The sequence below is a fragment of the Leptidea sinapis genome, chromosome 6, assembly GCF_905404315.1.
Source record: "Leptidea sinapis chromosome 6, ilLepSina1.1, whole genome shotgun sequence".
In the NCBI taxonomy this organism is placed as follows: Eukaryota; Metazoa; Arthropoda; class Insecta; order Lepidoptera; family Pieridae; genus Leptidea; species Leptidea sinapis.
The window spans coordinates 15587606-15605341 of NC_066270.1; the positions used below are offsets into that span (position 1 = coordinate 15587606).

Sequence of the window (17736 nt, forward strand, 5' to 3'; positions counted from 1 at the left end):
CCCTCGGTAATTTACTATTTAGTGTACTTAATTAATATCGTAAAAAATTCATAGAGCGTGGCAAGGCTGTGTGCATTGAGGACATTTTAACGCAGTTTAGAATTTATAGTTATCAACATTTGTATCAAACTACCGAGATCATCTTAGAAATTTACACAATCATTCATATTAAAATATTGTTTTATAAATAGTTTTGTCGTGTTAACGATTACATATTTAATATTGTAGATTATTATTTACCTTGTAATGACAGCAATAACAGTTCCTTTGCCACACCTTAGATGAATTATGTAGACTGCATGTTGCCATTCACTTCTAACTTTCTTTTTTCTATGTGTTGTTTTTTTTTGTTTTGGTTTAGCTTTAGCTTGGTGATTGTTTCGAGACGTTGCCGCAAACTTCCATTATTGTTTCACTACATATAACAATTACTGTTTCTCTGTCTGTCCACACCCACATTCCTAATCACTTGCTTAACCTCTGACACTACCCTAACTTGAACTTATGAAGAATATGTATCAAATATTGCTATTACTTAGAACGCACTTTAAAGAGAATTTAACATCGGTGCTATTTTCGCCTTGTTTACAATATAGGAAAAAATTTGGTCTTTTTGTACTTATTTCAAAATATGAAAGGGCATTCACTTTTAAGTCATAAATAAATCAAATCATTCAACTGATCATATCAACTCATACATATATTACAACTGTGTGTAAATTTTAATGTGGTTTGGTTTTTTTTGAATTGTTGAGGTATTGCGTTTCAATTTAAGTTGATTTTAATTTTGTATAGTGTGGTAGATAGAACACAATCCTGAACGAAACTGAGATTGTTCATCGCTTTGTGCTACGTAAAACATTAGAGCTATTTTATTTATTTATTCATTCAAAATGAGCTCGTCGAAATGTTTTATTGCAAAATGATGAACAAAGCTGTTTGTGTAATGTGCAGGTTATTTACGTCTTCATCTGAATGTGTTTGAATATATTTGCTATTTATCATTCAAAGTTTAGTAGACTCAAAACTGCAGAGTTCTGAAGAAGCATTTTAACATAGGTAAATGAAGACGTGGATATATTTATCATCGTAGTTGTGTAATCATGCTTTGTCATGTATCGTTTTATTTAACCCTGTTGCGACTGAATTTTCATATTTTCCAATTATCATGTCAGTCAACACATTGTCTTGAGGTCCCAGGTGTTAAATAAGACTTCAAATTGCTGTCCCTTTACTATTTTCTTCTCTAAGTGCTACAGCTTAAAGTCTTGCTTAAAGATTACTGAGTAAGTAAATTACTTAAAAGCTATTTTCGAATTAGTTTTCGCTTATTGTTAAATTAAATCCAAGATTATTTTAGATTGCTTTATCTCTGCTTTCAATGTAAATGCTGTAGTTTCTGTGTTACACGTCGAGCGTTAACTTTAATATGCTTGTACGTTTTCAGGCACATTGTTGTATGTGGTCACATAACATATGAATCGGTCAGCCATTTTTTGAAGGATTTCCTTCATGAAGACAGGGAGGATGTTGATGTTGAGGTTGTTTTTTTACACAGGTAAAATATTATAATAGTAATAATTGACCAATATTTGTTAAAAAATATTAATACTGTTTTTAGAATTCCATAGAATACTCTAATATTATAGTCGATAGTTTTCTCCTAATTAATTATTAAATGCAACTCTGGATATACTATAAAAAAAATAACCAGTACGTATCTTACAACTATACATGCTCTCGGGGCTATTAATTTTGGCGATCCAGGGGCGTTCCTCTAGTAACATATATCATGTCGAGCTCAATGCTGGATTTGGAGGCTTTGGGGCAACAAAGATCTGGAGGTCCCGGGCCCCACTCAGGTTTACAAATTTATTGTGAAACTAAGTATAACTTTTATTATTTAACAAACATATAAATATAATGGGATAAAATATCAAAGAAAACTTGTTGACTAGTTTGAATTTGATTTTTTTCCGATGACTATTGTTGGGTCCCCTATTTTGTGTGTTACCCTCCCCCAATTCGGGCCCCGATTGAGGCAGGTGCAATGTGACAGATACAATTAAATAAGAACATAGAAGAGCTGGGTTCAGTATTCGAAATTGAAATAAACTCTAGCTGATTGATTTGGTTAGACTATATTTTAATACTCAACAAAAACTGCAATGAAGTTTAATAATATTATATAATAATTTAATAATAAACGTAATAATTTTCTGGTTGACGTTACATTTTACGTAAGTAAAGTCTGAGCAAAGTGTAAGTACGCTCTACAGATCTCAGCTTAAGTGGCAAGACGTTCAAATGATGGTAAGTGATAGGTCCAGGCCGTTACAGTGCAGCGCCCGTCACTGCGAGACATAAGATGTTTAGGATCAAGCCCAGTGATATCAATAGCTACGCGGCCAGTAACATTTTATAATAATACTGCACGTCTTACAAAAACATACGACTAAGGGGAAAAGTGTTCTTACATTGTCTTCAAATGATGCGAATGATTTCCTTATATGTATATGTTAACTAGCTGGTATCGATATTAAAGTCTCCTATTAGTATAATTAATACATTTTCAATATATTTTCCAATATGGAACGCGTACGTACACAAATGAAGAAGATAGATAACAATGAGATATGTAATGGTTGTATTTCTGTAATTTATATAATTAAGAGTTATATTCTTATTTGTTTCTGTAAGACGAGAAAAAAGCTTGGAAAGGCAAGTTAATTTCACAAACGGCGTCGTCCGTTTAGAAACGCTCGCTGTTATGAAATATGCATTTGGCAAAATGTAAATTGCTTTGTCATTATATGATATGCCGCAATATTTTTTTCCGCGGCAGTTTTTAACAGCGTTTGAAGTATTTAGTTTTATTTCTGACCACGCGCGTTGCTGCGGATCAATACAACAAAATAAATATGTTTTTGGGACCTCTTAGTGAACAATGGCTGATTCTGTTCTGGCATGATATGATAAAATATGTAAGACTAAACAACTGATTTTTCGTATCATATGTTTATCTATATGTCTGGTCATTTTATATATTTTCTTGAAGTTTTAAATATCAGACATCAAAGAATTGTTTTTTTTTATTATAATGTACCTTTTTGTTTTTGTCTTTTCATTGAAAATGCTATACAAATATCTATTATACTCTTATTTTAATACTCCATGGTCCCTGATTACTGAAATAAGGTCTGCTTTGTCCAACCTGTTTTTTCTATCAAGGTTACCCTACAATTACTATTATCAATATCATAAATATAGGAATTGAAGGAGTAGCCATTTTGCTCAAGGCATAATTCATAACTGCGAGCGTTTGTAAACGGACGACGCCATTTGTAAAACGCCAAATTATGCGATTTGCCTGCGATATATATAAATTCATAAGGCCCTTTTTCGGTTGTCACAAATAGCATAATATTGGCATAATGATTATGCAAACAAGAGCTAAATAGCGTAGTACATGGAATGAAGTTTACTATTTTTGGTAACTTAAATAAAAAACAAAGTACACGTTTTACATTTAAGTAAGGTAATATTGCCTTTCAAACCTTTTTTATCTGGTCTTTGCAGGAATCATTTCATAATATATTTTAAATTGAACTATTCTAATTAATATTAAACGGTAAATATATCAATTTCAATTATGATGGGGTCGTGTCATGTGTTATCAACGGACGCTTTCAGAAAAGAGCCTGACCTTGAGCTGGAAGGTTTGCTGAAGCGTCACTACACCACCGTCGAGTTTTTTCAGGGTACTATGATGAATGCCGTGGACCTTGAACGAGTCAAGGTTAGAGTAAGAACGACTAGCGCAGGCATTAGAACTGCACGGCCCTTATCATTGATACGCAATCAATTAAATCAGTACTTTTATTATTTGTATGTGGAGACAGATCCAAGATACTGTTTATAGTCACCGTAGGATTTGATCACGTAACTTTATTAAAATTATTAATGCAATCATCGCTTTCACGTTGGGATGGCAGTACTTTGGCCGGCCAGGTGAAGGAATGTCATTCCATCTCACTTCCGCGTATTTTGGTACATAGTTGCATGGTAATAATGGCGGTGGCACATTCGCCTCAATAATAGTCCGTAGTGATAACTGAGCGTTGATGACAGGAAACCGCCCGACCTGGAACTCGAAGGGCTGTTCAAGAGACACTTTACCACTGTGGAATTCTTCCAAGGCACCATTATGAACCCCATCGACCTACAGCGGGTTAAAGTAAGTAGCACTGCACTGAGGATCATATTTTGGGAGTGGTGTCCGTTTGAGGCTGTCACTGTCTTTCCTATAGAGTTAGAGCGATGCTCACTATTCTGTCCCGAAGACTTTCAGTGGAGACAGTACCTTCTGGTGTCGTGAATGAAGGCTGTTTGTGGTTCTAAAGCTAATGTTGTTTTCCATGTGTGTGGTTTCCCAGCACGTTGCCCGAAGTGCATACTTCTATACGAGCCGTCGCTCCTGTATCCCTCCTAAGTGTCAATCCATACCTAACTGGGTGTTGTGTGCAATGCTAACTGTAATACTAACACAATAAACAATCGATACTGACTCTGACTGTACAGGTTACACAATAGTGCTGATTGTACTTGCTAATGGTTGCCGAGGAATGGGTTTCCAATTTGGGTTGGGTTTTGCTTATTAGAAATGTACAGATGATTACCATTATCGATATTGTCGAGTGTTCACGGTAAGTTTTGGTGTGTGCATGGCTTCTTTATCTTAAATATTTGAATGCATGGTATGAGAGATTGTATACATACGCTTTTTTATATGGAATATTAACCTTGATAGTTATTGCATGTCAATTTTGGAATGTATTTCTTCCGATTCCCTTACTGTTTCATTATTTTAGATTGTGTCACTAAGGGCGTGTTTCACCAAAGTAGAATAAGTTTTATTCCTCGGTTAACGCTATTATTTACTCTCAGGTGTCAAATTTTTATCTCATCTGAGCGCATAGAGTACATTATTACTGAGCGAATATTGATTCATAATTGTACACATTAGATGCTATTCAGAGAAAATCTTATTAAAATTGCAGCGTTTGAGAAAACAGCAAATAAAACACAAAGTAAACTGAAGATAATTTAAACTCCAAGCAGAGTGACTTTATGTATAATTTGTTTGATAAAACAGCACTTGACATATTGAAACAAGTTCAAAGTGACGACAAAATTATAAATGTCCTGTTATGCTACACTGTACTAAGACAATGACAAGCCTGTTTAATTTGTTTGCGTTTATACTTATCAAAGAATAGTTGAGTTATTCTGAGAGTGAATGCAGTGAATAATTTTATACCTGGAATTATTCTCGTATAATGACACCATTGGTGAAATTGGTCCTTGTTGCAACAAAATGTATTATTATCTATCTAATGAAAACCTCCAAAGAACAATATTATATTTACCTAACGAGATTTCTGGTGTTTGCAGTATTGTGCTGCTAACTAACTGTCTATTGGGAATTGAGGTCTAAGAACTATTTCTTACATAATATAATTGTTTCTAAAACGATACTTATAATAATATTGATAGTCTTAGGCTGGTTTGCATCATATTAGCTGTTATAGTTACGGTTTAAGTCAAAATCAATGTTAACAGTACCGCTGACGTTAATATAGATTGCGGAAAATGTTGTTCCATTACATGGCACTGAAACTTTTGAGACATTAACAATAGCTTTAACCGACGAATTTGGACGTTTACGGTTAACAGTCAAAGTTATGACGTCGTCTAAAAATTGTCAAAATGGTGAAACTCATTTTTTGCTTAACCGGTACTTTAACATGGTTGTTATTCCTAAAGTTAGTCGGTGCAACCCAGTCTAAAGATATGTGGAAATTCCTAAATTTCGACCAAGAATTCGCAATTTCAAAAGCTAATCTATTCCCTGAAACTTTAGGTCCATGAAGCTGATGCTTGCCTTGTGCTAGCAAATAAGTACTGCCAAGATCCTGATGCTGAAGATGCAGCCAATATCATGAGGGTTATATCAATCAAGAATTACTCTGACGACATCAGAGTTATCATACAACTAATGCAATATCATAATAAGGTAATTGTATTTCGAGTTCATCCATATTTTCTTAGGGGTAATTCTCAATTTCGAACTCTAGAAAAATTACATAACATTTTCACTGTTTTTATCTATTATTGTGCTTTTCGAGTCAGTGAATGATGTAACAGCAGTAATCTTCTGAACAATACAAAACTAGTACTTTCTAGTTATTAAATAAAATATAGAAATTGCCTTTTTTCTACTAGAATATAGCTTTACATCGGAAGCATGTTCTAGTTTGAGTAACATACGTTATTTTAATTATGTAAATCGGTAATTAAAATAGTTTTATTCGTGTATTTTAGTAAAATTTAGGAGTAGTAGTCGCTTCTATAGCATAAGCACATGTGTTATTGGAGATGTATCTCCATCTTTACTATGGTCTACCTTTTCTGGTTTTCCGTGGCTTACTGTTACTCACTGTTTTAAACACTTCATCTATCTGCTGTATTCCATTCTATAAATATTTCGTGCCCAATATTATTTAAGTGAGCTAACTCTTTTTAGTACATCTATTACTTTTGTCGTCTTTCTTTTGTGTTTCTTACTAATTTTATCAGATAACCTTAAACCAAGAAAGTTTCTTTTCCATATAGAATTTATTTCTCATACTATTGTGTTATGAACTGCGTCTGGCAATCATATATAACGTACGGCTACTTCATATAGTCTTTTTAATATTATATTTTATATTGTGATTTTTCATTAGTTCTTTTAATCCTTTTTCCCAGGCTGAAATTCTTCTTTGATGTGTCTCTTTTTCCATATTATGTACATGTAGGTTTTGTGCTAAATACTACAGAATTTCTTTTAAATTTTAAAAAGTTTTTACATGTGAGGGTAGGAAGAAGGGAGAATTTTCTTTTACTTATAAATATCCACTAATAAGAATAACGAAATCAGTAAATAAGAAGGATTGTGTTCAATCACTATTTGGTGTAGTTAGAATACTTAAGTCCGCGATTTTGAAGGCTTGAACAATGTCCAATCCAAAGTTTTCCTAGTATTTTAACCTTAAAATTTAACAGTTACGTGAAAAATTTAATTAAAAAATAAATATTAAGCTACCATACATCAGATAACAACGAGTTGTTATTTATAAGAAATTTGTGAGCTTGATTTTATATTTTCCGTTTGTTGTTTTTTAAATTCTTTTTCATCGTTACAATTATTATGTATTTATTCTTCGGTTTTTATGAAAATGTCTATATCTATAATATCTAAATTGGTTTGGTATGCAACAGGCCTACTTATTGAACATTCCATCCTGGGACTGGAAACAAGGAGACGACGTAATATGTCTTGCTGAGCTCAAATTAGGCTTCATTGCACAGAGTTGCCTTGCTCCAGGCTTCTCTACAATGATGGCAAACTTATTCGCAATGAGAAGTTTCAAAACGGTCAGTATAATTTAAATCATTGTTTATTTCTAAATAATTTGGACATAATTTAGATTGTACTTTTTCACCGCTAAAACGAAAACGGTTTGAAACTTTAAAGTATTATTCTTATTAATTTAGATACTCATAAACTGTATTTGACAGTCGCGATTTATTATAGAAATACATGAGTAGGTATTAATGCATAAGAATTTGGTCACTTAAAGATAATAGCACTATATTATTTCAACGAAATCCCACTTAGTCTTAGACATAAATATAATACGACATTTTCACAGTCCAAACGACTAGCTATATGGAAAAATGACTACTTACGAGGTGCTGGCTTGGAGATGTACACAGAAAGGCTTAGTCTAGCCTTTGTCGGCATGTTCTTCAGACAGGCCACGCTGTAAGTCAACGAACGAATGGGCTTGCAGCCGTGACGTCACCCCAAGTGTACATGATGCCATTATTAACCCATGCTTAACATAATTATTATTAGATTTGCACATTAAGAATGAAATGCACAGGACTAGAATAGTCTGAGACGCGACGGTTGAATGTTAAGCTGTGCTTGTTCAAGGTTTTAAGTACTAATATTAAAATTCTCAACGATAACTTGTGTCAAATATATCCTATTTAATACGGAGATGTTTTTAGACCACATTATAAATTTAATATCCTTTAAAATCGACCAAATGTCAAATAGATTAGAATTAACACATAGCTAAATATTTTGGAAATACATTGGCACATGCATTTCTTCTTCATATAGTTTTATTACTCATAACTACTCCAAAAATACTCCAAAAACCTTGGACAAATATAGGAAAATCTGCAGAGTTGCAAATAGTATACCCAGAGACTAATCGATCCTTAGATATAGAGGCTGTTACTAACTAAGCACGTGCTTATAAATATTGATTGCAGTCCCCAGACACACAAGCTTGGCAGAACGATTATCTCCAGGGCACGGGATGCGAGATGTACACAGAAACTCTCTCCACATCGTTCACCGGAATGACGTTTCCTCAGGCGAGCGAGTAAGACCGTTGAACATAAACTTGAGCCAGCTTCCCGGCTATATCTGCATTTCTATTTTCTATTTGATATGTTATTTGCTCCGATGAACATTTACTTACACTTAATTATTTAAGCTATTACCATACGGTTACTTATTGTTATTCAGTTTTTCATTAAAATTAAACAACACTAATAACGTATTCTGTCGCGACACTTTTTGTAAATAATGATATGTTCTTCAAGGTCGTAGTTCATTATTTTATTCTATCATCAATACTTTTCTCAGCGCACGCGAATAATATTTTTTAGGAATATTTTAGGATTTTTTTTTACACCTTGGGTTACGTTATTGGAGTTTTAGTAAGGATCTCAAGTTTTTTGAAAATTTAATATAGCCTATGTCATCTGGGGATGGTGTAGCTTCCCAACAGTGAATTTTTCAAATCGGTTCAGTAGTTTCGGTGCCAATTCAATGCAAGCAAACAAACAATCAAATCTTTGTAATATTAGTATACATTAATTATGCTACTTTAATTATTTATTTAATATATACACCATGACGGGTAAAATACAAACGACATTTGAGGAGAATACTTGTTACTAGATCTTCGTTCTTACTTTGTAATATTCTAATTAGATATTTCATTTTCAAACAAACATCGCTGATAATGTTCATTCAATCATCGTCACAATATCAGGCTTCGCAACCATCTTTGCAGCCGAAACCGAGTTGGGATGAATTTAGTTGATAGGAAAGGAGAAAATTATGAGTATTTATTTTTAATGTTATACTGTCTGACAAGTCATGCTGTATATTATTAAAATAAATTACTGATATGAAATATTACAACTTAATTTTTTTATGCGCTATTTTACTTCTGTTGATCAAACGCTAAGGCAGTTGCCTTACTAAATTATAAGAAAGAAAGAAAGAATTAAAACTATTTATTTTAACACACACACAAATAACAAAAATAACAAACTTAAAAATATACAAATATAAAAACGTGTTGTGTTTAAAGAGGAGCCACTCAGTATGTGTTTCAACACAAGTGTGCTGCAACGCTGATTTTCTGTGACCCTCGCGTGACACATGAACCTCAAGGGCACACCGCCTGAATAACAGTATTACAATAATAATAAAACTTACAACAATTAACTACTTAACTAAACTTAAAAACAATTAACTACTAAAGTAAACTTAAAAACAAGAACAAACATAAAAAGAGTAATTATAATTAAAAATTCCTAACAATGACAAATAATAAGATAAAACAAAACAAAAAGCTATTTCTAAGTAAAACTTCTTCTTAACACTGGTAAGTTATAATAAGCTAAATATAAATGTGTTGATGAAACAAAAACTGTTCGCAGGTTATGTTTCACGAAATTAAAGCTACTACTGTTGGCGATAGAAATAAAAGGGGAGGAGGGCGCCGACTGCAAGATCTCCATTAACCCTCGCAATGTGAAGATTCACGCGAACACTCAGGGATTCTTTATTGCGCAGAGTGCCGATGAGGTTAAGAGGTACAGTGATATTTCATTCTTTTTGAAGTGAAACTTCTTTAGAATCGTTGTGATTTCAAACCGGATGCAACGGAAAAAACGACAGGTAAGAGACACAAATACAAAAATGTGTAGGATGAAGGCGGCAAAGAATGAGACAGGAATATGCATACTATTTTATTTTTATGTATGACGCGAGTAGGTATACCTTAATATATTCTTATGTCATACGAACGACTTATAACTGCATAGACACCAGGAGAACATAAATATGGTAGCGGTGTTAGTAATGTCATCGCGTAAGTAAATCATAGCGTTTGAAATCATGTGTCATCGTAGCAACATGTACCAGAACTTCATATACAGTTTAGAGGTTCATGCACAATGCAGGTTTCACTTCTGACATGTGTACTTTGTACACACACTTTTTTTTGTATATTAGCCAGGGACGATCATAAACAAACTCATGCAAACAATTATCCCTATCCATTACTGCCATCACAACCTGTCATAATATTAAGGTGATTCGACATTTTGTGCATTACTCAAATGATATGTCACAAGAAACGTCGCACAGAAACTTTATGGAAACATAAGCCAGCTGAAATATTGCCGAATAGATTGTACTTGGGGACTTTCAACCTAAGAACTTGCTTCAAATTCCTTCATTATTGCCGAATTGATAGTACTTGGGAACTTTCAACCTCAAAATCAATTGGACTAAGATCCCTTAGAGCATGCTTAAAAGGCCAGCAACGTATCTTTTGATCTCATCTTGGTATCTCACATGTCCACCTGGTGTTTACGCCCTCTAATATAAATAGTCCTAAGTGGTGTATATAATATAGGCGCGTTATGAAAAATATACGCTTACGATACTTAAATAACAGGTTTGATATACTGGACTTGCAATCTCCACTGACTCTTCTCAAAGGGAATATATTATCTTCCCTTTCTTGGCGTGCGTCCGTGCAGAATGGGATGTCGCTATGACAACTTAATGGCTGACAGGCTTGCCCTGCATATTTCAGTATGACAACTCTCTCTCTGTTATCCCTACCTAAACACTTTATTGAGATAAAACCTTTAGTTGCGAATGCAACGGGCAACTACTAGTACAAATATATTTTCGCATTTTAAGTAAATTCAAACAGTCCGTGCTACGGCGAATTGTTTTTTATTTATTTATTCAGAAACAGACAGTCTAACAAATCAATTACTTATTTAAATAACATATACCACACCTATAGTTTCCTTAATTAACAAGTTTAATAGCGAACAGTCTATTATAATTATACAAGCAAATAAAATACTTTAAGAGATCATACTAATCCTATGAGAATTTAAATAAAATTATTTACACTATAATCGTGGTGAAAATTATTATTGTAAAATTTACTCGCACGACGAACAAAACTATTTTCTAAATAATAACTAGAACAAGATTAAATAATTCGTTTGAATGACATGTGCGTTTTTGAGGGCGAAGTTATGTTTATGTTTGCATTGCAACAACAAGGGACAATCCATAATATTATTAATTATTATATGCAAAATAACAGTATCAATAAAATGACGTCGTTTTTCAAGATCTTCAATTCTAGGTCTGTTTGCCGATATGTCATAAGGGCGGTGATGGCCATGTCGGAAACTACTTAGAGGAAAATCGTGAAAGGAGTCATCCCCTCCCCATTTATAAGAAACCAAAAACTGTATATTTAGTTTTTTTTAATTTATTGAACTTTTGATGCAAATAGACCCGAATGTGTTTATCAAAAAACTTTCATCCTGTATTCATGAACCAATGGACTCTGTTACTGATAAGGATCAATCTTTGCAAAGAAATGTTTTACTAAAAATTAAAGCAAATAGAGTAACTTTACAAATTGCTTTTCATATAAATCGAGGGCATGACTCCTTTCTTGACTTTTCTCTAGGTCTCGTAGTTTCCGACTTGGCCATCACCGCCCTTCTCAAAAAACCACTCTGTATATTACCGGTTTTATAATCTAAAGCGTTAGTTAATTTTTTTTTGGATCCTTTATATTCGATCAAGATGAATTTTGAAAAATGGGTTCCAAACAGAGGATGCAAATTCTAAATAACTTCTAGCAAAACTATTAAACAAAATTTTTGAAGTAAAACTTCTTTAGGTATGACTTGGGGATAAATCAGATTATTTTTCCGACGCAAGTAACGTTAGTACTTCCGGAAGAAAAAAGTCAATTGAAAAAGTTCTAAACCATTATAATTGAATGGTTTAAAAAATTGTTTCAAACTGCTCAGTGATATTTTCGGAATATCTCCAAGTGTATTTGTTCATTTATGACTACTTTGTAATAAATAACAGTTCTCATTCTGACGTTTGCGACATTCGTTATTTAAGTTTGTGTGTTTTTAAATGGTTCCTATTCTCAATTTAAATTCTTATGGCCTTTCAAATAAACTTGGTATAAAGTTAAAACTTGTTAAAAATGTTTACAATATTGTTGACAACACTGTCAATATAATGATAATTATGAAGTTTTCCGAATGACAAGCAGCCTTGCAAATAAACGCGGGAAACGTTATACGTCCGAATGAACCAATCATAAGCCTATTTGTCTATTTGTAAACATTTGTTATTTTCTTGGTTTATGATTAGTTATAACTTTATGCCAATTTTATTTGTAAGGCCATTATTTTTTTACGATTTTTTAAGAATTTTATCAATGTGTGGTACAAAGGTAAAAACTTTAACTATGATATTTCTCATTTCAGAGCCTGGTACTACTGCAAAGCGTGTCATGAAGACATTAAGGATGAAACGCTGATCAAAAAATGCAAATGCAAAAACTGTAAGATCTTCTTAATTATTCTATTTCGTATTTATTCAAATTGAATTCGATCGATAATACGCTGTGACATACTTTCTGGAAATAACACCAATGCTTGGACAGAATACACTAATTGTATTATTATTTTATGTATCTTATTGGCCCATCGTTGAATTGGTTGGTAAGATATTTTGTAATACACTATCTTTGGTAAACAGAATTATAACAAACATCTCTATATGGACGGCCAACTTGTTTATTGTTAAACAATATTTATAACTATTATATTCTAAGTTAAATTAAATTTCTAATGATCAGTTATTATCTAATTGGCCATTTAACAGAACTTACAAAATATATCAGCCTCGTGATCTTTATAGATATTATCATTCTTATGATGTGTACAATAATAAACGATAATAGAGATTCACTAATAACACTTACATTATAATAATACTTTATTAGTTAACAGTTTATTGTTAACCTGCCTGAAGTAGGTTTCATCAAGAGCCTTAGAGCACTACAATTTAAATTTCGTAACGGATACGCAATATTACTATTACCTTTGATCATTTATACGTCTATCACGACTGTGACAGCTGTGAAAACGGCGCTACACTATAGTATTAAACCTGTCTTATTTTTATCGGTTGTCTAACAACAAGAGACTATCTATAGACTATAGACTTATTAGATAAAAATAAGCATAGTTTATTAACTATAAAAAAGAAATTTAAAACTAATAAAAAAGACACAAACAGGCATACTTATGTTTTTTTCTTCTTTTATTAATTCAAGGGCTTTTATATCTTTAAAAAAACGTTTATTTTCATATAAATATGATCCATTGTTAGAAAAGTATTTAGTAGTTGGTCGTTTGAATTAATAAAATATTTTGCTAGTCACAGAAGAGAGCATAGCGTTTAAATGGCGATATTAATGCAACACACGGACATAACTACTTTAAGCATAAAAAATAAATGTAAAAATTAAAAGAAACATAATTTTAATCACTGTTACGTGGGCGCTATTTACCTACGAGTTCTGACGGCTACGGCGCGGCCTGTAAGAAGTAGGTATCAGTGCCTACGCTAGCTCGCGGCTACGAGATTATTGACAGGATGTTCCGAAATGATATTTTATGCCGCCATTGTAGCTCTACGCTGTTAGGCCTTTATATCATTCAAACGTATATACTATAATACGGCCTATTCGACGTGTGTTAACAAAATACTTAGACCAATTCACGAGAGGGTTCCGGCATATATGTTAGGGCTAACACATTAATACTGCGAATATATAATTGTTTGCGAGATAATAATGAAATAATGTTCGGCTAAACTTTTAGTGACCGCGCACCAGCGGAAATTTGGAGCCGATATAGGTAACTGCACAAAACACATAACCATAAATGATTTACGTTTTCTTAAAACTAATTTACTTGTATATGTATACGCTGCTTCTAACCCTCATGTTGATTCCGTGGAATTTTGACAGTTGATTTAATAAACAAAATATTTAAGTAGATATTTTTAAATAGATACGTTCAGTGCACTCAATTTTCTGTGCACCTGTTTGAAATTAGCGTTAGTACAAAATGTCAGAATTCTAGTGGAGTAAATATCAGAGTATATAGCAATTTTACTTCACTGGATCGGCTTGAAAGCATTCGGATCCGCATTCATAATATATAGATCATTGTATATGTCCGCTCGCAACATATATAACAACTACAGTTTCACAGACATATATATCTATGCCTACTGTCGCTACCTCAGTGCATCATACACTATTTATACGCACTATAACTAGCGATACTAACTTAGTATATAAATAAATATGATGCACATTCAATGCATGAAGGAAATGTAGAATCGCAATTTGCACTTCCCATGAACACAGTATGTGAATCCACGAAAACATGTCTCGGACAGTTCTTAAGACATGACCCCTGAAAATATGTGAAAATGTAAAATAAAGGCTTTAAGGACAGTTCTAGCTTGATCTTGACTGTGATTAACTTGAAGTCAGATATGTGCCACTCATTCATTAAGGATTTGAAACTGGTAGATTTACTTGTGATAAGCAACAAGTTATATATAACTTAATTCGCAGATTATTTGTAATAGTTATCTATGGTTTATGAATATATCTTTTCTACAAAATAAATTAAGGTAATCAAGTGTAAATAAGAACTATTAACTTTAATCAATACATAGTTTGAATGTTGTGTTTTCAAAATATTGAGTACAAAGTCATTATTTAAAAATCTACCATTTTCAAAGAAATACATTTGACGATTCGTCCAGGAGGTCAGTATTTGGATTTTTCCAGATGTTGGAATGATGATGATGCAGAGCGGAATGGTGAAACAAAATGTTAATGCGAGTACATATCGATGTGTAAGAGACGGTACGGTAATAGGTTTATACAGTACTATACAGTACCGTACACTTGTTTGCAAACTAACTGTCAATAAGTCTGCAAGCAAAACGCTAACTCACAAATTCGACACGCAAATAGTACAATAGTAAATCACACAAAGTATATTAACAGGCTTTAGTCGGTGAAAAGCAATGCATACGCAAAAGCCACGCAAAAGCCACGCAAAATAACCTTAAATACCCAGAAAATACTGAGCTTATGCATAAACCCGCTATCCTTTTCATATGGTATTAAAACTTTGAAACTATTTTTCTCGGTTCAGTGGCTACGTTCAGGAAAGGCGTACGTGCCGTTCAGATGGTCGGGCGGGCAAGTACGTAACTCAAAACACGTCAATGTATTGTCAATGTGGTGTATGGCGCAATTGTGCGAGACTCGCAACTTGTTTATAGCAACCAACCATCTAAAGGGTTGTGTGCATCTGTCACGGGTCTTACTCTAACAGACTTGGAAACGGCTGCGCTAAATATAATACCTTAAGGAGTGAAATATTTGACATAGTCGCTCAAGTCTGCTAGAGCTGCTCTTGATAAATGTGCTGATGCATGGTCACTATAGTGTACTATCGATTCAACATACTTCTTAATGTGATTTGTCAATATCAGCTTTATTTATACTAAAGCTTTGAGGAGACGATTGATATATTTAGTATGAAGATATTAAAACTTTAAAACTTTTTAGAGCCAATGCTAGAACAGATGAATATTAAACTCTTCTGACTTCTACAATAAAAGAATTAAAGCGAATATACTTAACTGTGTTGGAATATTTTATACGAATCATTTTATTTTAAGCAAGATCCATTGATTTTATAATACTTATAATAGTTTTGAAAACAAAACAATTGAAGATTTTTTGTCTTCCTTTGTTTTTGGTTTCATGTATAAGTATTCCCATCACAGATAATACTATCATAATTATGTTGTTTCGGTATGTATGTACTCATAGTGACTGGGCAAGCCCTAACTGTTCTGTAATTGTCTTGTAAACGTTATCTATGTGCATTACAGTTAGATGTATTATTACCATTAGCCGAAGTATTTCGGAAGGTTTAATGTGATGTTATTTGCAACCGTCGATTTGATGTTTCTTAGGTATATTCAATTTCTATGCATCAATAGTCTTATCGGTGTCGTAAAGTCATAGATAATTTTAACTTTATAACGCTTTGATTACAATTTATATTTTATTGTGTAGGTTTTATTAAATTTAGATGATCCCGCCTCGGTAGATAAGGGCTTGCAGTGGTCCAAAGGTCAGATTCCGTAATAATCTGGTATTTTACTAGACTTGTAAAATTTCAAGCCCAATTTAGATTTCCAAAAATGTATTCCATATCCAGAATCCAGATACACCAATCATGTCATGTAACTCATAAATCATATCCGCCATTAGATTCTTTTGATTTAAATAAAATTGATCTAAAGTAACAGTAATAAATTTAGACTTGTTAAATTTTGCATTAGGAGAACGCACGCTCTGCATGATGTGTTACGATAGGTAACTGCATGTTGCATGGTTTAAATAATGAAAATAAATGAATGATATTTTTTATAATCTGGGTCATAACAGTGTTGTAGTGAATTTATTAATTTATCACTATTAGGAGCTACACCAGTATTGTTAATAATTAATACACCAGTTTTTTAGGTAAATATAATTTTACATTCGTTGTGTGATATTATAGTTCACAGTTTTTAATTTTAAAGTAAAATATATTTTTAATTATTCCTTTAAATATTAGAGATTAGAAGAAAAAATTTGATGGAGTACGAATATTCGTATTTGTTTTAATTGGGGTAATGTTGGAGTCAATACCTACTGGCGTAGCTCTTGTTTATATGGCAGAAAAGGGGAACTTATTATACGTTGCATAAAATTATGTTATAGCTAATGTAACGTGTACATTGACTGTCGGGTAGTGTACTCGTTCTATGGGTGTCGTTATGTAACACGTAATGGAATGCGTCTATGTGATGTTTTGCAGATGAACACCATCCTCCCCCCACGTTCACGCCGCCAGAGTTGCCCAAGAAGGTCCATGTCCGAGGTACATCAGCCGAGTGGTTTTTATTTTATTTTATCATTGGCGAACAGCCGGCTTACAATGTTGCACTTAGTTGCTTGACACGCATCATAGATGGCACTGAACGAAACCGGGCCTTCAGAGCTTGAACTGAATACACTAAGTCGCTTCAGCGGTATATTTCTGAACACCTTAGAATCTAGATCCGTTACACTATCGAACTCTCACACAAGAGTCGTTACATCACTTTCACAGAATGTCTAATGATGCAATTAAATGGCTATGCTTCTTGGTAAACTCTAAAGCGGAAGTAAACTCATGGATTGCTACCCTTCGCCGAGCCCTGCAAGAATCCACAGCATCCTGACCTCATGCAGCAATACGCACGCTTTTTTTACTAGAATCATTGCGAAGGACATCATAGAAATTAGAAACAAAGTGAGCTACATTATAAGT

At 33.1% G+C, this 17736-nt stretch overlaps 1 protein-coding gene across 18 annotated transcripts in view; it reads left to right on the top strand.

The window, feature by feature from the left end:
• The window catches only part of LOC126964818 (calcium-activated potassium channel slowpoke), a 95644-nt gene that overhangs the window by 58230 nt on the left and 19678 nt on the right, over positions 1 to 17736 (top strand). For 4 of the 18 annotated variants that reach the window (XM_050808094.1, XM_050808091.1, XM_050808093.1 and 1 more), the window contains exons 8-17: positions 1448 to 1558; positions 4132 to 4237; positions 5924 to 6076; positions 7324 to 7479; positions 8392 to 8504; positions 9859 to 10014; positions 12754 to 12830; positions 14158 to 14193; positions 15144 to 15221; positions 17242 to 17304. In XM_050808094.1, the coding sequence (XP_050664051.1) occupies positions 1448 to 1558; positions 4132 to 4237; positions 5924 to 6076; positions 7324 to 7479; positions 8392 to 8504; positions 9859 to 10014; positions 12754 to 12830; positions 14158 to 14193; positions 15144 to 15221; positions 17242 to 17304 (1049 nt within the window). Of the gene's footprint in view, positions 1 to 1447; positions 1559 to 4131; positions 4238 to 5923; positions 6077 to 7323; positions 7480 to 8391; positions 8505 to 9858; positions 10015 to 12753; positions 12831 to 14157; positions 14194 to 15143; positions 15222 to 15516; positions 15568 to 17241; positions 17305 to 17736 lie in introns of all 18 variants that reach the window. The other 14 variants (XM_050808095.1, XM_050808111.1, XM_050808096.1 and 11 more) reach the window with 9 other exon arrangements.